General features: G+C 41.8%; 1 protein-coding gene across 5 annotated transcripts in view; it reads right to left on the bottom strand.

Moving 5' to 3' along the window:
- Positions 1-21,556, bottom strand: part of MYO1B (myosin IB) — a 115,518-nt gene that overhangs the window by 82,724 nt on the left and 11,238 nt on the right. For all 5 annotated transcript variants that reach the window (XM_074593928.1, XM_074593931.1, XM_074593930.1 and 2 more), the window contains exon 2: positions 15,573-15,713. In XM_074593928.1, the coding sequence (XP_074450029.1) occupies positions 15,573-15,707 (135 nt within the window). In that variant the 5' untranslated portion in view covers positions 15,708-15,713. The remainder of the gene's footprint in view (positions 1-15,572; positions 15,714-21,556) is intronic.

Genomic DNA, 21,556 nt, shown 5'->3' with positions numbered 1-21,556 from the left:
GAACGTTTTTGCAAAGAAAGCCCAATCGTACAATATTTCTGTGACTAATTCAGTTGGGGGAGGGAAAGGGAAAAGAACACAGATGTTCACAAAGAACCGACTCCATCTGCATGGCAAATGTCACACGAGCTTTGCTGCAGCCCTTGTGCACTCGTAGAAAACCATGTAAAGGCAAAGCCAGAGCGGGACTGGGCTCCCTCACCTGAGGGGGAGCTTCACACCGTCTCTTCAAAGCCTCGGGCACAGAAGAGCTTCCCAGGGAATAAGCCTGAAGACTAATAGCCTCTGACAGGTTTCTATCAATGGAGTGATTTACTGTCAGGATTCAAGTCAGTCGAAGTCCTGCTGTGCTTCCTCAGCAGACGTGAAGCATAATTTTTATTTCCAGATTCTAAAAATACTTGCCATTACCCTTGGAAAGCAGACGGAATGATACATTGTTTTACTGTGTTAGGTCCCGTTCACTAGCAAGCTGAATAAAGACTGACACTGTACACCCTGATTGCCATGTCGGCACATAACACAATTAACCAGCCTTCATCAAGCCTACTGCTGGATGCCCCGCAGCTCTGTACACCTCCCCCCCGTTGCAAGGGCTGCACTCAAATACACCCGAGTGGCAAGAAATGCCACAACCCCATCCCACCCTGCCTGCAGATACCGATCAAAGATTCATTAAACCCCCAGTGTCTGGTATCTCTTTTCCACAACCATGAAATAAATAAATAACACCTGGTGAAACACGGTCTTCCAATAACCAGGGACTCCCTGGGAGGTACGAAGGGTGTACACAAAAGCCACAGGTTCCTGTTATTTGGATTACGCTTGCTAGTAACTACTGAAGAAAAACAATGTTTTTTTACATAGATGTATGATTTTCAATGGCTCCTTCCCCGTAACACCTTAGCACCTCTGAATCACTATTTGGATTTATCCCCACAATTTTTCTTACAGAGGAGTGCTACAATATGCATTTTTAATGGGAACAGAGGCACAAGGAGCCCGAGTTACTCACCAACAGGTTCAACAGAACACCAAATTACCTCCAGAGCTGCAGTCACAAATTAACAATACTAAGTGCTGCAACCCTTCCCCATCTTTCACATCTAAAGCAATTTTCTGCTAAATACTAAATAAATTTGGTCCTAAGCAGAAAGCTAGGAGAGCAATATTTCCCATCTTCCACAGCATGTATATGTATAGGCAAGCTATGAACTCACATGGCATTTTCTGTCCCATTTAAAATAGAGTTGAAGAAAATAGACTGCAGTGATAAAACAAGTAGTATGAGGCTTCCAGAGACTCGTAGTTCATCCTTGCAGTGTTTACTACCCACAGGATGAAATAGAAGTAGCCGCTGCTGACAACTTGCTGTACAACTGCGGCTACGATGAAATGCAATACTTCACTAATTGGGCTCAAGACTTACTATTTCTCAATAACGCATACTTTCTCCTCTCCTTTGGAACTGGCCAGAAACCTTCTGCAAAACATTTCCCTCTCTGCATCGAAGCCCAGAACAGACCGAATGCCCTAGGAAACAGGCTGGTTTCACACCAAGAGCCCAGGCAGAGTGTTGCAGGGGTAGTGAGCGTGAACGTGCCTGGCGCACCTTGGCAGCCAGGCTGCAACTAGAAGGAGGGACAACTCCAACCTGCCTCACGCCGCAACCTGGAAGGGAAGCGCCCCCAAAGGCATTCAGATACAGACTGTTGAAAAAATCCCCAAATGATTAGGATTTTTCTTCTTTCAAACACATGCTGCAGTACGTGCTTATATATATTTTCTTCAAATAATAATAAAAAAAATGTTCTAGTTTTGTGGTCATCCTCCTCCTAAGGAGGAAAGTGTTTTCCATCTATGTCCAATCTCTTTGGCTGAACAAGAAGAAAATGCAAAAATTGCCTTTCTACAGTGTTTACTTTGCTCTCTCAGTACATGTGGCTTTGGCAATTTGCAACCCTACGGATTCTTGGCAAGAATAACAGATACCCAAGACTAAGAAGCTTTCTAGTCTTCACAAGTGCATGCATACCCCAGTTAGGACTCCTTCCTGATAAAACATTAATACGTTAACTTGTTTCCTGCTAAATCTTAAGAATTTGTGAACTCAGCCTGTTGTGAAATCAGTGCCGGGAAGTATCAGCAGAAGAAAGATGAAGGCCAGATCTTGAAGATTATATTTTGAAACAGGAATTCTTTGAAACTCGAAGACTTGCCCTTTTCAGCTATTCTGCTACCATGACAGCATACAATTTAATTGCTAAGTTCCTTGAAGTATCCTGAGACGCCAAGGTAAACAAAGATGAGTGAAAGTGAAAACTTTGATTTTTAATTTTGAATTCAAATGAGATGTATTTAGAACCATCTCTTCATAGCTAAGTATTGCTTAGATGATGTATTTTGGGAATTCAAGTCAGCTGTTTATTGTCAGACATGAACGAATACAGACCATTTCCTAAAATACCAATATTTCAAAAGGTCAAATGATTATATAGAAACAAAGACATACTCATGTCCATTTTAAACACTGAGCCAAAGCATGCCAAAAATCGTTGGTCTTGCTGCAAAGCTGCTTATAAGAGCTAATACATTTCCTCGTCTAAAAATGCCAATATCTCAAAGCTGATGCCTAATAGCTACTTGCTACTGATGGTTTGTGAGATTCCATGTAACAGGGATAAACAGATCCGGAAAATAGCTTTCCCACATAACATCTGCCTTCCCACCAGAACTCTATTATAAACAAACAAAATAAATGGCTTAAATCCTTGAGCAAGCGACAAGCACAGAAACATTCCAGAGCTGAAAGCGGAACACCCAAGAATAGTGGGAGACCATACTGTGACACCCCAGGGACTGAAGAGATCCTTCATTTTCCGTGTTTAAGGAAAAAAAATGAAACCCTAGAGGAATGGCCTCATGATAATGAATGCACAGAATGCAGTTAGGAGATCTGATTTCTTTCTTGCTTTGACATGGTCTTGTTTTGCAAGTTTGGACAAGATCTGTTGTCTACTCAAGTTTTGCTAACTAGAGACTCTTGATAATACCCCTTCCTCCAAATTTCTACTTTATTGCAATAACTCACAAAGGCAAATTCTGCCTCCTTGGCGCGTTCATCCAGAACCCAGACCAAAAGGGCTCTTACTTGTTGTTTATCAGTGCATCTGTCACGCATCACGGCAACACTGTAATGGGCTAACATTTCATATGCGGAAGAGAACATTCAAATTTCTACCAGGCCAAGTGACAACGCATTCTGCGTTCTCCATCAAAAAAATGCATACAACTCATGCCTGTTTAACACCCCAAGCAAGAAGAAAATTCTAAATCACAATTCAAATGGAAAAACTGATAGTATTTATTACACATCACTTCTAAGTAGTGCTGGAGATGCAATGACCAAGACACTTAGATGCCTGATTTTCTCCCCTTAGGACTGAAAGCCAACATAATCACTTGGGGCAAGATATTAGTGCTACTTCAAGCTTATATGCACCCTGCAAGACCTTCTGTGCCTAAACCAAGCTTTAAGACTGGCTTAAGAAGAAGCCTGAAATAGCAAGATGATGTGAGGCTCCCGTTGCTCAGAAGAAACCACAGGCAGCAGCCTCTTCTCAGCCAAGGGCTGGGGAAAGCTATGCTAGAAACTGGCAAGCTGCCTGAAATCCCTGTGGACCTTTTCAGCGGAGAGGTTGCAAAAACCTTAGAGAGCCTGGCAGAAGGTCCCAACACACCTCCACAGTCAGGACACACAAGCACTGTGGTGAAGTCTCATACACAGGGAAGAGGCCGTACAGGCCAGCTCAAAAAGGGGAGCTTTTAGAAGACCACGAGTAGAGCTTAAGGGAGAATATTTCACACCGTGGGATTCAGTATATTAATAAAGCTATTTTTCCTCCTCACAAAGTTAGTCTTGCAATACCCCAAGGGCCCAGAAGAGAGGAGACTGCAGCTGCAGAAGCCAGGAAACATTATTGACAGCAGTTGAGGCTGCAGCACAGGAGCTGCAGAGCTGGGGCTAACGTAACAACCTGCTTCGTGTCTTTAAAAGCTTTTCTCGATCTGTGGCATCCTCTGGCAAAGGAACCTTCTGCAGAGTTTAAACCATTAAGCGCCTACACAGATTTACTGCAAACCTTCTGGAAGCGTACTCTACATCACTTTTGCCAGCTCTTAAAAACAGACCCACTGCTCCTTACCCATGGCAGCCTGTAACAGTCCAGAAAAATTGCTGCTGCAACAAGTCACTCCTGCTGTAAAAGGCCCAACTGCTAATGTACCCTGCAAGTGTACTAAATTCCCAGGGCCCGATAAGGTTCCTCTGTTTACTTATTTATTAAACGCTCGAGCACAGAAATAGAAAACAAAGAAATTCTAGTAAAATAAGATTGCTAGTGTGGATACTGATTCTTCCATTTATTCTGACCAATTTTAATACTCCAGATATGCATAATGCACATTTCTTTAGTATTGATTATGCTCAAGTGCACTGGGTTCCTATGACTTTGAACAGTGTCAGATCACACCACTAAAACAACACATTGAAATGAGAGATATTAAAGTAAGATCAAAGAGAAGCGTGACTAGATTTTATCGGAACAAATCCAGAACGAAGGTCTGGGCAGCACTGGGTTTTTTGCAAGGGGGAGGGCTGTGTTTTGGTTTTGTGGTGTTTTTTAATGTGACATACGCAGAAGTACACTTCTAATGTAATATCCATTTTCATTTGTATTTGCCTGAACTACTGCGGTTCTGGATCATGCCAGCTCATAAGCACGTGTGCCGCTGCATGCTCAGAATAGCTGAGGCCAAAGAGATGGCAGACGCAAAGGAAGCCTGTACTTACATGTTCTCAGTTTTCTGAACTGTCTCAAACTCAAACAGAACCTGGCAAATTTAACACTGCAACGTTACTCCACAATGAAGCTTCTCATTTTAATAAACATTAGCAACTAGATCAGTACCTTATTAAAATATCACCTATTATTTGAACAAGCATGCTGTGTGCTCAAATTTGTTTTTCATTGTGGTTGGCCACAATAAAATAGCTAAATGCACCCTGCTTCTGGTCCATTGTGTTTTTCCAGGTTGGAAACGCTCACAAAGTTGCAAGAGGCTGCGTTTGAAAAGAATAAGGAAAAGAGTAGCATTGAGACTAAAAGCAAAACCACCTTAGACCATTACTATTTCTGGGGCTCTGATTTACTCTATTACTGAATATAGCAACCTAGGTGTTTGTATTGTTTGGTGGAGAGGGATGGGCCGGGTACTTGAAAAACACAAACAAACGAACAAACAAACTGGAATTTCATCCTGTAACACTCCAGGGTTTGCCTGCACTGTTTCATGACAGCACATACAAAATAAACTCTACCTGCAATCCAAGCTATGCAGCTGCACTTTGCATTGAGCCAATGCTGGGCTAACACTCCCCGTGCCTCACTGAGCTGGGTGCACGAGCTGAGCCTCCGGGTACCATCTGCAGGCAGCCACGCAGGCACAACACAACCCCAGGATCCCAAAGAGCAACGATCAAGTGGAAAGAACAGGAACTAACAAAGTTTCCGCCAACAGGAGCATCTGTGAGTATTTTCCCATATCCACTAAGGGCTGGACTCGCACAGCATCACAGGGCACTAATCCTTAGCAAAAGAAACTTCCGTGCTTCGACTCCTCTCATTAATATTTCCCAGTAAATATACCATCTCTACAAAGTTCCTGAACAGCTCTAAAGAGGTCACAATAATCAGTGAGTTGCTACAGATAAGAAAGCCTGTTTCCACCTCCCTCAGTGGAAGGGAAGCCAATGCTAAAAACCTACTTTACCAAAAGATAGACTGTAGTAAACTGAAAATACAAACCAGACTCTCCTAGGCAGTCTTTCTCTGTCTCTCCATATAAATATATATATATATATATACACACACACATACACATATATATACACACACACATGGAGGAACCTCTCCCCCTTGATACTATTTTTCACTGCAGTTTGGATGGAGTCCTTTCTAGTTATGTTTGTATGAGCAAAGAAATAGAATACTGGATTTCTGAACAAACACAGACTATTCTCCATGATGATTAAAACTCTCTTGCTCAACACCACCCACTCGGACACAGCGTTTTAGCCCCAGAAATATAGTGGACAAAGTTGTAATAGAAAAAACCCCAATCCTGTAAGCTATTATATGTGCTTAATGCAGTTATTAATCATGATAGGCAGCCTTGTAAAACCTGAACAGGGCAGTAAGGACTTAAGAAAACTATGTAGAAGAGCACAGGACGACTAATTGGGGGGGTGGGGGGGATGGAAATCAAGCAAAAGAAGGAACTGAGGCAACAGCATCCACAGTTCAAGCAAAACCATCTTATTGCTAGGGGAAACAAAATTAGACAGCATTACTATGTATCACAATCATGTACCAAATAGGTTGATGGTTGATATAATGACTCAAGAAACAAAGCTCAAACAGGTAACACAAAGGCAGAGGCACACATCTATAACCTAAATCAAACAACCGTGGCACAGGCAACCTATGTCAAAAGGGATAACAATACTGCCAAAATATTCTTCAATATAGGCTTGATCCTGCGAGTCACTGTGCAAACAGCAGCAGTCTGAACAAGTTATGGGTAACCCGCACTGCCCAGGATCAAGCCCTTCATCGTACTGCAACCTGGTTTAGATCAGAGCCCTGAAGTAAGAGCGGAGCCAGAGAAAGACACCCACGCGGCAAGTCGAAGCCAGTACTCAAAAGGGGATGCATGTGTACAGACTATCAGGTTTCTCTTCTGAGTTTCTCGAGGGCACAGAAATCTCTCCAATGCTCAGTGAATATTGCTGCTAACCTCATGATCGTTATGACAGACTCTAATGTTATTATTAACGAACCAGATAAATCATCTCCTCCTCTCTGACTACATTGGGATGTTTTTATGCAAACAAAGAGAATTCCTGCGCAGGATGCAATTACAGACAAAACCTGTGAAGTAAGTGATGAGGAAGTCAACCCAGATATGAGAAATTTTAAGGAGAGCATTTAAATACCCCAGAACATCAGTGCTTGCTCACTTTTGAAAAAAATCAAGACTTGTTTTCGTAAGCAACCAGTAGCTGGAGATTGGATAGTGCCTGCGACAAGAAACCACTGGTGAAAACCTTAGCGAGAGCACTCATTCCAAAATGTTTAATTATTTCTGTATGAATCAAACGAGAAGGAGGGGGGAGGATGCTTCCTGCCATGCTGCAGACGAGGCTAGCCTATGTTCTTCAGGGTGAAAACCATGTTTTTACAGTACTTGGACGCTTTTGCCTCTATTTCTGTTATTTGCCAATATTTCATTAACCTTCCTTTTGTGCTTTTATTTCATATAACGTGCACTGAAATCACTAGTAAATGCCCAAAATGTCATCATCACGTTAGTGAAGAAATATACAGCATTCTGGGGCAGAGCCAACACTGTAACAGTCCCTGGGGCCCTACAGGAGGCATTTCTTACACCACCTCCTCTCTTTTTTCAAAGTGTCACCTCAGAGGCAAAAAAAGAAAGAGAGTGTAGGGAAGGAGAAGACCCCTACACACAGCCCACAACAGGCATATAATTTTCTGTGATCCTTATTAATGTTTTCTTACTCCTTTATGCAGATATTGCATACAGCCCTAGAAACAAGTACCTCAAAGGCTATGCTCAGCATCATGGGAGCTGTACAAAATGGAAAGGAAACAAAGCACTGCCTTGAGATAAGTAACTCTCCTCCCACGAAGCACTTCAAGGTAAAAAGCAACTAACCTGCTAGCTGTAAAAATCTTTACTCCTGACTCCGGGCAAGTTATAAAGTTTGTTTTACCAGAGTGAGCCGATGCAAAGGGCCAGAGGACCAACAGGATTTCTATCTAGGTAACAAGCAAAGCAAGATTTACAGGGAGGCAGAGCACTTCCTTCTTAGACCACAAGCTATCACGGGAAAAGATGTGCCTTGGGCACACAAGCCCTTCTTCACATCTGAAGGAGAAGCAGCAGGCTTCAAGGTCCTAGCCTGTGGCAGCTGCAACAATATTATTACTACAACTCAGTAGCTTCCCTCAAAGAGGGAAACTGTTGAGGCACTGATGGGAAAATCGCTCAAACCGACGCAGGCATCTCCCGAGGGAGGAAGAGAAAGAGATCTGAGGAAACTCAGGTCCCCTGGGCTCCCATCATGGGCGGATGGATGGCTGCTCTGCTCCGGCTCTCAAACCATCCTGCCTTTAAGAAATGACAGTCACCACACCTGCTTCTCCTCAAACTCCCAAAGGAGGACGAGCAGTCCAGGCTGGACTCGTTGAATAAACACAAGTAAATACGTCGAGGTACAGGAGAGCAGAGCCAAGTCTGGCAGGGGGACAGACCCTTCTGTGTGTTGCTACAGGAGCAGCAAGGGCACAGACCTGTTGCCGGCAGGCGTGCACGCAGCTAGGACGTACCCCAAACCACAGGGGATAACAAGCCTCTTCAAAACCCAACAAAGGACACCATCGGGCCTCAAGAACAACATACTAAAAACCACCATGATCACGCTGACTTCAGAAGGTAATAAAGTTGAGAATAAGATTGAACTTCAACAATCACTCAATTATATTACAATGAAGATTTTCCCAGCAAGCGGCATTTACGTACCCTAATACCACAAAACTTTGGTCATCACAACAGAGTTATATAGAGGGATGGTCACACTAGTCCGATGCAGACCAAGACAATAGGTCTCATTCACATAACTCTGTCTTCCGCTCTCTTCTTCCAAATGTAACATCTGGAATACCAGGTATGAGTGCAGCAGGAACAAAGACACTATGCTTGACAGCAATTCAGTAAACTCCTAAATACCATCAGGTAGCTGAAAAAGGAGTGAGTCAAAACTATAGACAGGCATCGTAGATTATAGTCAAGTCAGAAACAAAAAGGCTACCCCTAAAACATCAAAACAATAGAGATCAACAGGAAGCGGCTCAGGCTGTGAAACAAGCACACCGCAATAGCCACGCCACCAGAAGGCAGCCACAAGGATGCTACCTCAAACAGCTAACACTAAGTTCTTATACTGGAATGCCAAATATTTAATATTGCAGTGATAAAACAACATGTGTTCAGTACCATAAGGTTGTTCCTGCCCAAGGCAGCCCACAAACTCCACGCACAGAAAATACAAATTAAACACTGACATCAGAGAAAGATTCTGTTTTGTTGGAAGAACAAAAAACAAACAAACATTTTGTTGTAAGGAACAAAACGTTGACCTCTGCAAATTTGGGAAGACTTCAAGAAACAACATAACTGCAGGGAAAAATGTGCAGGGCAGCAGAATAAAGCTGTGTCTGGCCTCTAAAGGCTGACTCCCGTGAGCCTACGCAGCTCCACTCCCCTCCAGACTCCTCACACCTCCCCTGCTGCTTCCATATGCTTCACAAAGCGGCAAACCCAGTACAAAAATAAGCCTCAGACCAATACGTACACTACAATTTATCCCACATCTCTACCGTTCATCAGTCACTGTAAATACACATATAGACAGATGCTCCCCTGCCCATTTGTCAGCATCCCAAAACACAAAGGAAAAATAATTGCTGAGCTGGATTGGCTGAGCATATTTCAACCAACTTAAAAAAAAAAAAGTAAATCAAAATAAAAAATTCAGGGAAGGAGTTCAACAGAATGAGTCAAAATCCACCAGTCACATACAAACTGAATTTTATGAATGTATTTGAAGTTTTTCATGCGGTCTCTAGGTCATACATTTTAACCACACAAACTGCTCCCTGGAACCTTCAAATAATCAACATTGTGGTTTTGCTACTTGCTAAATGCATTGCCCATGAGCCACGCTTACTCTGTAAAGTTAAAGTCTCACAGGCTTTTGTTACTGATATATACAGAAAAAACTTTTGCAAAAAAGTGATGCAAATTTTATCAATAAAAAGTTTAAGAGTTGCAAAAATAATATAATAAACAAGTACAGCTTTTTAAGGAGGTTTTTCTTGGTCAGACGTACCCCAGACGTTTCCAGACATGACTAAACTCCAAGATTCCCATTTCCAATTAACACATGCGTGTTACCCAATGAGCCCTTCCCCCCGCAAAGCCACTCAGCATGAGATTACTGCAGAATCTGATGGCCTTTAGTAGAATATTTGGCCTAACTCCAGCTCCACCAGCCTTCATGCTTATTTTTATAGGCACAGCCTCCAGCTTTGCGCTCTGGTATGCAACCTAACACCCAAGTTCATTAGACTTTCCAACAAATACACATAAAATTGAACAACAGGTAATCAAGCTGTACTCTGTTCTCTAACTGTTGCACCATGATATGAAACTTAGCTAATTTTCTTGACGGGCTGTACAGCGCCCATGCCCAGGATGGTACAAGAGGACAGTCAGGGGATCCAGATCTGAATGCTCTTGAAAGGGGAGCTCTTATGAAGAAGATTTGGAATTTCAAAGGGGTAAATGGAGCTGCGCTACCATGTCCAACATCAAACATTCAGCATCAAACATACCTACTGTGAAAGGCACTAGAAAAGACAAAAACTGTATTCTCTTCCAGTGGAATGAGCCCATTTATCTTGTCATCTTTAGCCACAGGGAGAGATTTGGTACTGCTCACTGATGGCTCAATCTGACTCTCGCATTTCATAGAACTATAGAGTAGTGTGGGTTGGAAGACACCTTTAAAGGTCATCTAGTCCACCCCCACTGCAATGAGCAGGGACATCTTCAACTAGATCAGGTTGCTCAGAGCACCATCCAACCTGACCTTGAACATTTCCAGGAATGGGGCATCTACCACCCCTCTGGGCAGCCTGTTCCAGTGTTTCACCACCCACATTGTAAATAATTTCTTCCTTATATCTAGTCCAAATCTACCCTTTTATCTTAAAACCATTACGCCTTGTCCTATCTCAACAGGCCCAACTAAAAAGTTTGTCTCCATCTTTCTTATAAGCCCCCTTCGTTGGTTTACCTATCCAGGCTGGCTAACACAATTATGCAACGTCTGGCCAATTTTACAGCGTTTTCAAAGCTATCAATGTTACAGTTCTCATTCCTCACAACAAATCCTTTCAAACGTTATAACTACAACTCCATTTTAAAACTAACATATGTAGCACAGACACAACTGTGAGTCTACAGAAAACTGCTTAGAAGCTGATGTTGAGTAAGCCCTGGTTTACTGCTGTAGAAACATTTCAATCCGTTCACATGGCTTCAGTTTGACTTAGTTTTTTAAACTTGGACACAACTTTTAGTAGTGCTTCCAATGGAGAACTGACATCAGGGCTGAACTTAACCCCACAACTGTGACAAACCTGATCTCTTTCCATGACAAGGTGACCCTCTTGGTGGATGAGGGAAAGGCTGTGGGTGTTGTTTACCTGGACTTTAGAGTAAAGCCTTTGATACAGTTTCACACAGCATCCTCCTGGAGAAACTGGCTGCCCATGGCTTGGACGGGAGTACTCTACGGTGCGTTAAAAACTGTCTGGAGGGCCAGGCCCAGAGAGTGGTGGTGAATGCAGTTAAATCCAGTTGGTGGCTGATTACAAGCGTTGTTCCCCAGGGCTCAGTACTGGGGCCAGTTCTGTTTCATATCTTTATCAATGATCTGGATGAGGGGATCGAGTGCACCCTCAGTCAGTTTGCAGAGGACACCAAGTTGGGTGGGAGTGTTGACCTGCTTGAGGGTAGGAAGGCTCTGCAGAGGGATCTGGACAGGCTGGATCGATGGGCTGAGGCCAATGGTATGACGTTCAACAAGGCCAAGTGCCGGGTCCTGCACTTGGGTCAACAGCAACCCCATGCAGCGTTACAGGCCTGGGGAAGAGCAGCTGGAGAGCTGCCTGGCAGAAAAGGACCTGGGGGTGTTGGTCCACTGCCAGCTGAAAATGAGCCAGCAGTGTGCCCAGGTGGCCAAGAAGGCCGACAGCATCCTGGCCTGTTTCAGGAACAGTGTGTCCAGCAGGACGAGGGAAGTCCCCCTGTACTCGGCACTGGCGAGCCCCACTTCAAGTACTGTGTCCAGTTTTGGGCCCCTCACTACAAGACAGACGCTGAGGTGCTGGAGCGGGTCCAGATAAGGGAAACAAAGCTGATGAGGGATCTGAAAAACAAGTCTTATGAGGAGCGGCTGAGGGAACTGGGATTGTTTAGCCTGGAGAAAAGGAGGCTGAGGGGAGACCTTATCACTCTCTACAACTACCTGAAAGGAGGTTGTAGAGAGGTGGGTGTCGGTCTCTTCTCCCAAATTGCAAGCAATAGGACAAGAGGAAATGGCCTCAAGTTGCACCAGGGGAGGTTTAGACTGGATATTAGGAAAAATGTTTACACTGAAAGGGTTATCAAGCACTGGAACAGGCTGCCCAGGGAAGTGGTTGAGGCACCATCCCTGGAGGTATTTAAAAGACAGGTAGACACAGTGCTTAGAGATATGGTTTAGCAATGGTTTTTGTCAGAGTTAGGTTGATGTTTGGACTAGATGATCTGAAAGGTCCCTTCCAACCTAGGCATTTCTATGATTCTGTGATTCTATTGTCCCCTGAAAGGATCCTGAGTGGTCAACTTGTGAAGCTTGTTAGAGCTGAAGAAATCTGCAGTCTTTGTTAAGCATCAACAGTAGCTCTTTAATAGTCCAATTTGGTCTCCCCAGGGATCGCATGCAAACTACAGATTTTACATGGTAAAACAAACATTACTTCCAGATTACACAAAGGCTTCATTGTGCTCATCTGTCTAAAAACAGAAATGTAAAGTGTAGTTTTCATGAGTGAGGTCTGGGGAGAAGAGAGTGGGTGGCAATAAGGAGAAGGGAGAAAAGAGTCTGCACTTGAAAATTAACGTGGTTGTTACTATGAGCACGGTTCCAACTGTTACTGTTTTAAAAGTTTTCTAAAATAGGCAACATTAGCATGAAATTTGCAGGGTAGCAGAACTCAACGGATAGGGAAAGGAGAAATTATTCCTCAGAGTGATTTAGTAAATAAAATCATGCAGCATCGCAAACTAACTAACTTGTATACTTGTTAGCAGCATGTGGCACAGATGTAAACATCTACTCTTTCCATCACTGATGCAGCGCAAGTTTTAATACTTGCAAAGATCTGGAACATTTTGCCTTCACGGTGTGGACTCACAAACAGTACTTCTAAGACCTTAAAAAAATAATCACACGATCAAACAAATCCAGAGATAAAAAGGGTAAATGATAGTGCAACAAACTACAAGGGAATGATTAGGGGGTGGAGGGGACGGACCAAAAAAAAAAAAAAACCTCCTTTGGTTTTGGCAGCAGTTCATACTTCTCTACAGAGCATGTTTAAGTATTAGGCTTTTCCACCTGCAAGGCAAAGGATCTTACATTGCTAGAGAAAAGCGACACCTTGTATCACCTGCCAAATAATACAGCTAATTACATCGCACATCAGTGCCAGGCCCAACCGAATCAGAAACTGGGGGAAACACATGCTTCCCTGTCACTGTCTCGAAGAACCGCGCATTTGAACGTGGTTGTCAGCTAGAACGTCATAGCACATAAAAATAAAACAGATTACCCACTTGTCATTCAAACTGATTTCTTTCAAGAAAAAGCTATCCAGTCTAAGTTAAGTAGAAACATGCAATTAAATACTTTGCAATCCACAGTAGTTTACATTAAAAAAAAAATCTTATCAAATTCACTCCCACATGACTTTTAGCAATCCTTCTTAAGAGACTGCATAGTCTAGGGTACCCTCACAGAATAGGTTTCTATCTTTAATGCTTTAAATAAAACTTTCAAATATGACCCCAAAATTGGGCAAGGTAGTATTGTCATCTTAAAACTCTAGGCAAATAGCTCCCTTTCCTTCTCTTCTCCTTCACATTTTCTTGAGCTAAAGTGGAATGAGATGATTCAGAATCACCCACTTTTACTGTAGGTATCAGGAATATAAAGTTAACCTTAAAACTGATGTGAGACAGGTTAATTATACAAGCCACGGACTGAAAAACAAAACGCTGAATCCCACGAGAGGCAGCCACTGCAGCTGTTGAATATGGAGGACTTGCCAGAAGCAGGATGAAAGAGCAGCAAAGAGGAGTCTGATATCTTCCTGCCTGTATCAATGTCTAAGGGTTATCAAGAGGGAATGGACTACATCTTCGAAGAACAGGGAAAATTTAAGACACAGATTTTTGGAAATGTAACTCTCAAAGGTATCAGGAAGATTTTTTTGACCATTGTGGAAGAAATGTTTTTACAAACACAGATCGTTTTGGTTTTCTTCTCCAACAAAGGTTTTAATGGAAACTGAGACTCCTCATCTTCCTTTATTTTTCTGGTCTGTTTAAATTGTCAATCCAAACATAAGGAGCAAGTGGGTGGAGGTGATACGATAGCAGATAGCTGCAACTCTGTATTACCAAGCTAATGCCTACAGAAAAGGGAACAGGCATAGTTGAGTAGGAAAATGACTCCAGAAGAAAGATGTGGCAGACAATGAATAGCAGAGGTATAAAAGCACAGACTATAACTAAGGGACAGAAGAAGCAAACAAAAATAACACAGATATTTCCATACTGGAGAATGGAGAGGAAGAAGTACAATGAAACCATGAAGGTTCAAATGCTTAGCAAGAAGGAGAAATATAGTCACACTAAAAATAAAAAAGGGGGAGGGAGGCTAAGTTATAATTAAGTACAGAACACATCTATTTGATTGTAATAAGCTGCAGACACAACTGCTTGCAGATCACAGCTATAACTTTGGCTTACATATTTCAGCTTTACTCTTAAAAAACTTATCTTTCACCAGCAGTCTTGGAAAGTCTCTACAAATCATTAAGTTCACACAGCCTCTGCAGTACAACAGATACAATACTGTGCACGTTTTAACAAAAATGGAACAAAGAGAGATGAAGCAGGAAATGAAAGGCTTAACTGGAATCACTATTTGCCTCTTCATTCCAAGCCTGTGTTTCAACTGTCAGTTCACAACATCTCTCCTATTGATCATCACTCACGAGATTAATATGCCTGAAGATTTTGATTACTTCCACATATATCCAAGCTCATTGTTTCTAGCTTAAGAGCCAAGCATTCTAATAAACATAACTTTTTTGCAAATCAAAGATACCAGGCAACATTTAAGCTATCTCTAGCATATTCCAAGCATATACTGTTTCTGCGTCAACCTGCTCTAACATCCTGGAAGTGCCTTCCCTGGAAGTGAATTATTTATAACTGCAATGTCCTCTGACAACAGGAGTATCAAAGTTATTGTCATCATCAGTTCTGGAACTGTTTTTTATAAAAATCAGAGGTCCACCACATTGTGCAACAGGGAAAAAGAAAAAGGAAAAATATCCCAGATGGAAAAGATCAAATGCAAACAATGCAGGACAGGAAAGACTACAGCACAAGTAAGGTTTAAAATATCCCTAATACAATAGATTATGTTCAGGCATTCAGTCTGTGTGTATCCGTACAAATAAACACATATTTTAAGAATGACAACATAGCTCCCCATAGGATGTTATTTGTTAACATATACTCACATATACTTCATTGTGATCAAAGCGCTTTTTCAGATTATTGATGAACGAATCTTCATTGAGTGGCTCTAAAAGAACCATATCTCCCACCCCTATCATGTTGTCTAAAAGCGACGTCTTGACCTCCATTTTGGCCATTTTCTCCTGCAAAGAGAGAAATGAGGGAAAAAAAAATAAAACAAAGAGCAAAGTTAGCTCAGAGTTATTCTAATTATTCACAGGCATTATCCAGTAACACTACTTAAGGAATACAAGTTAAACACACTTGACTGACACTGCTTTAAAATATTTTTCCAAGAAACATTCTCAAAGTCATTCTATCTACACAAGTAGTCCATACAATTCCAAAAAAAAAGAGTCCTAGCAGTCAACAATGCCTTCTGGTCCACTATACATTAAATATGAAACTCCAAGAAACATGAATGAAGATTCCAGTGGGCACCACATCCAGATTTTTTGGATGACTTCACCACAGTGTTCAAGTGAATGAAAACCCAAGTTTTATCAAAAGCGTCATCAACATCTCCAGCGTATCAAATTAAGGTTTACATTTGTCTGAATTTCTTTCTCACCCTTACTTGCATTTCTCCAACCCCATCAATATCTAAATAGAAACCAACTAAGTGAACTCATGCAGAGACAAAACCCACACTATTTTATCTTAATTCATATACCCTGTACTATATCCCACTACAGCACTGCTCTTGGTCACACGAGGCTACCAAATTACTTCATTTCCTAACCAGACTTATTTGAATTTATTTCTAATTTTATTGCTTAAGAGACCATTTCTGTAGGGCAGCACCAATCCATCTGACAAGCAGAGACTCTGCATCTGTGTAACTGGGGTGGCAAAAGGCAGAAGCCAGGCTTAAACAGGGGACCAGGATCAAACAAAGTAACCAAGTCTGATAAACAAAGTAATTCAGACAAAGTCAAGGTCAGGCCAAAACATGACACCTATTTGATCCTCCCAGCCTTTTATCCTCACAATCCAAACACCACACAAGATTAACCAAGCTCCTCAAGAGCTCCAGGCGCACAGTTACTGCTTTCGGTTTTCACAAGACTGAAAAATGAACGTATTGGCAGTGGCGGCCAGCAAACGGGGAACCAGAGGTGAGAGAACAACTTTGCTGACAACACAACCCAAGAATCAACTACTGCACAGCTACAGCTACACCAAACAACAGCCGAACTCCGCCAGTCAGCTGTAACCTCTCAGCTATGAAATGCTATCAAGCTGTCCTTGCTCCCCCTATCTCTGCAGCATATTTTAAGTTAATTTTTTCTCGTTTTTTCAAAACATCTTTGAACAGCTATTAGCTTATACAATCACCGTTAACTTGCTGTAGTAGCTATCCATCAGATAACTAATTTAAAACAAGCGAAGCCTTTTATCTCTTGCTTCTGTGCACAGCCACTGCGTTACTACATGTTATTTGATTTTTGAGCCATGAGTGACATTTGAGGCATATTAGATCACAACATAAGCCATGTCTGATGTTTTTCCAAATTCAACGAAGAGAAGCACGTCTCCACAGGCAGGAACAGAAGGAAGATCCCCAAAAACAAGATCCCCAAAACCTGAACCAAGCCTGGGAATTACTAGACATTCACGTGGAAATGCAAAACCAGTGCTGAACTATGGTAACCAACCAAAGCTGTCAACTCCGCTAAACAAACAGAGAGCATTTATTTTAAACAAAAACACTGGAAAAATATTTTTGTTAGACAAAGATACTTTAATTCTTAAAAGTTCACCTCTCTGAATCATCAAAAAAATTTTAAGCATTCACAAAATCTTTTCAGAGGTATCACTTCAACTTCTGTATCCCATTAAGACAAATTCTTTAAACTACCAGTCTTGTTTCAATGACTAATTACTTCCCATACATCAGTTAATACTCAAATAGTTTTTGAAGGCTGAAAAAAAAGCCGTTCTTGAGTATGGAACTTATTAAATATTGGGTTTGTAGCCAAAAAAAAAAAAAATCCAACATAAAAATCCTAATATGGGCAATTTCAACCTAAATTTTAAGTTCTAAGTCGTATACCTCCCCTACCATTGTGAAATTACATACCACCTACCACACTTCATGCATCACTGCTCGGGAATTTCAAGACCAAGAGCAGCCAAACCCATCAAGAACATTCATGTATTCCCAAGCTCAGAGGCACATTTTGCAGAAGAGGTACGCAAAGACACCATATCTACTACTAAACGCTGGATCTGAAAGCTGTATACAAATGTTTATTTATCAATATATTTGAACAGTTCGGTTTTATGGTTAAAGGTTAACTTTCAGCTTGGTTTTTTCCCCCCACAATAATTTAACATCATACTATAGGTTAAAATACTTCCATTAACTTGAGAGCTAGAAAATATTAGAAACACAGGTGACGAAAAAATTGGTCAATATGCCTAGACATCTTGTTTAACACTGAATTCTCAAAATCATTTGCAACAGTTTAGCCTTTGCAAAGTATTCCTTAAAGATTACCTCATACACTGATGTATGATTCAAGAATAGCCTGCCATACCAGTGTTGTTTGTCCCCCACTTCGGTAGAATCCAATTCTAATCCCTGCCCTGGTTTAGGTAACAACAAAGAAAAATCCGGCAAGCTTGTGGGATAATTTCGTTGGCTATCTGATGTAACAAGTGGGAAAGAAAACATGGTTAAGAAAAGCCAACAACGTTTAAACATACATTAAACATTTGGATTTAATTTAAACAATGATGAAATTTAATCTACTAGTAGAATTAAATAGAAGATTAATACATTCAGCGCTTTTGAAATACCAAATACCAATTATAAAAGTAGCTTTTGAAAAAAAAAAACAACTCAAAAATCAGCACACTACACAGGGAAAATAAATAAATAAATAAATCAAACCCCTGCTACACTGCAAGACTAAACTTCCATCAAGATATTTAGCAATACATCACTAAGCTCAGAAACTCCATCCGAATCCATGTCCAAGTATTTGTATTTGCCACATATTCAAAACCACCTTGCCACTGGAAATCTTTTCCCATCGGTGCTGGTGACAGCGTGCTCACCACAATTTGGAGAACAGTACATAAAAGGAAGTGGCTTCTACCTATATATGTACTCATGCACCTTTAAAAAGATGAACGTTTCTCAAGAGCCATTTTCAAGAACGAGAACTATGAGAGGGACAGGACCAAAACACACTCCCAGTGGCTGAGAGACCACTAATGATTGAAACCACAGCTGCGCTGGTGAGAGAGCACCAGCAAACAGGAAATTAGGTTAGAGGAAAGAACCAGAATGGGTTGTGTCCTCTAAAACAAGCACACTTTTAGTTATTGTCAAATGGAGATGGCTGGGCAGGAGATGATGTATGGAGGTACTGAAGTGAGGCTATACTTCAAACTGGAAACTCAATAAAAAGCAACCTAAAAATGTAAGTGGGACTCTCTCAATTTACCTAATACATTTGTTTTTGTGACTGTAAAATACGATTGTGTTGACATTAAGAAAAACTACAGTATTGTATAAAGATTACAGCTGCAAATTATTAGAATTTTAATACAGCAATGAATTAGCTCAGCAAAAAAAACCCAAAATTCTTCTAACGGTTGCAGTCTGCAAATCAGATTCTTCTTCACACATTCCCTGATGTCTCCCCCACGCCCCCTTAGCACTTGAGCCTTATCCCGAATTTACCTTTCTTATGCCTAAAGCAAACATTGGCAGCATTTCAGAACACCTCCGTTTTCTCTAGTCATTTGTCAAATCCGTTCTTCCTCACTTTGGTCTCATATCTAGGCCTTAATTCAACACAGTGAGTACACTTCCAATATGTTTCCATTCTCAGAAAAATAAGAAAGAACATTCAGAGTAATCCTTCACAGCTCAACCTCTTTTATGTTGGACAACATGCTCGGGAGGAGAAGTGCTGGGCACACTACATCTGTAAAACACTTATCTGCAGGCTCCCACATTACACGTAGCCTTTTAAAACACAGACTGTTGTATCTGCTACTTGCAATGCCTGGGATTGCCATCCAGCTAGGCCGGCTGAATCTAAAAACTTTTTGTCCCTGTTGGCCGCAAAGATGGCAAATTAAAAATCACACTATTCCGCAGCCACCGCAGTCTTATCATCCGCCAATGTGAAACAATAGCTAATGAAAACTATAAATAGAAGATGATACAGAGAATAGGCAAAACCCCCAAAGCCTTGTACAATTAAGTTCACACATTCTCTAAGGGGAAATGAAGTAATACCCCATTATTGGCATACAGCGTGTTACGGAATTGTCCAAGGTTTTCCACATCGCCCTCATACAGTAAGACAGCAGCAGTTGCCAGCAGCTTCCTACAGATGTGCAGTCATTAGCACACGTTTGCTGCACTGGAATTATCACTGCCTCCTGCAGCGGTGGGCTTGTTTGTCTTCTTTTGTGGCAATGTAGCAAAAGGACAACTTCCCTACCATCAAAACTGACCCAACAGACGTACTCGCATATGCTTCAAGCTCTGACTATTTTAAAAAAAAAAAAAAAAAAAAAAAAAGCGCCTTTGGTTTCACTACCACCAACTCATGTAGAAAACAACCACCTTTTTCTTTTATAAGAGTTAACAGGGACAACCTGCCACACCAGTAATTCAATATCGGAGTTTAAACTGGTTTCATGTTCCAGGTCCGATCCTGAGCCCCCGTCAGGCTGTAATCAAGCTTGCCCACTCATTCCCTTTTTTCCTCTGTCAGGGAGCAATCAGCCCACACGGAGCAGGGACGCTGACAGGCCACTGCTGCAAACAGCAGTGTCATTACCTGAAAAAAACGAAACCAAAAGGGACTACAGCCACCTGTACTACTCATGACAAGCACCAGTTTGGCAAGAGGCAGGATTTAAATTCATTCTGTTCTGCTGCCCAACAAACCCTACATATCACTGGCCTCTTATTGATGCTCAGAAGGCGTAAATTCATGGGAAACACCTTGTGCTGGTTCACCAGGGAAACTGAGGCAGACTCCGCAGATGAAATGTTATAGTGCCCTTTTCACTCAAGGCTAGATTTCCCGACATCAGCGTGTATGAAAAAACGTTTATGTCATCCAAAGAAAAATCTTCGCTTTCCCTCCAGACGCCCTAACTTTTTTAGTCTCTGGATGCTAGAGGGGAGCAGCACAGCCAGCGTTTCCTATGTGCTGCCTGGCCGCTGTCTGCTAGGCACACCTGCACCCTCCTGCCCAGCTGTGACCGCTCACAGATGTTGCTCTGTCAACCATCAACGTGCTGAAGAAAAGAGCACGAGGAAAACAGCGCGATGTTGCAGCCCACAATTTCTTCCTGCAAGAAAATGGACTTGAGAAGCCTGACAGGTCAATTGCAGGCAGGAATGTTAATAGGTGTCGCACCAGCAGTAAAAGCACTCTTAAAGAACTAAAATGCTCCCTCTGACTCTCCGTCTTTCCTTTTGGCTTGACCAATGTCGGAATATCTTCTGAATTCCTTTTCCTCCCACAGTCCTACTGAACAAATCAGCATTTTCCAAACTGAAAAAGTTTATCATCTGGAGCTTTTGAATTAGCTAACGTTTCTCACATCTTACCTACCAAGCAAAAGCTATTATTTGAAAGCCCTGTGCAACTTCTCTTTATTTTCTGTAGGCATTGAACATTATGCATGTGTACCAGACTCCTTGAGTAGTTAACAACAAACAGCTCAGGTAAATTACAAAAGTAAAATGCAGCGTTACAGGGTATATTTGTATTAGGACTCCAGCAATGTTTGCAATCAGCATCAGCTAAATGGGAATGGCTCTTTAGCAACATCGGATTACGACAGAGTTGCATGCCAGTGACTGCAATTTAGATGACCGAAGATTTGCCCAGCAGAATTCCATAGGAGGAATGAATGCTCCGCTGGCTCCTGCTACCAAACGCCGCGCGTTTAGCTGAAGATTGGGCAATTCTCAAGAAAGAAACAGGACATTTAAAGTACT

The sequence above is a fragment of the Larus michahellis genome, chromosome 7, assembly GCF_964199755.1.
Source record: "Larus michahellis chromosome 7, bLarMic1.1, whole genome shotgun sequence".
Taxonomy (NCBI): Eukaryota; Metazoa; Chordata; class Aves; order Charadriiformes; family Laridae; genus Larus; species Larus michahellis.
The sequence above is the reverse complement of the archived record's forward strand: the minus strand, read 5'-3'. Positions and strand labels throughout refer to the sequence as shown.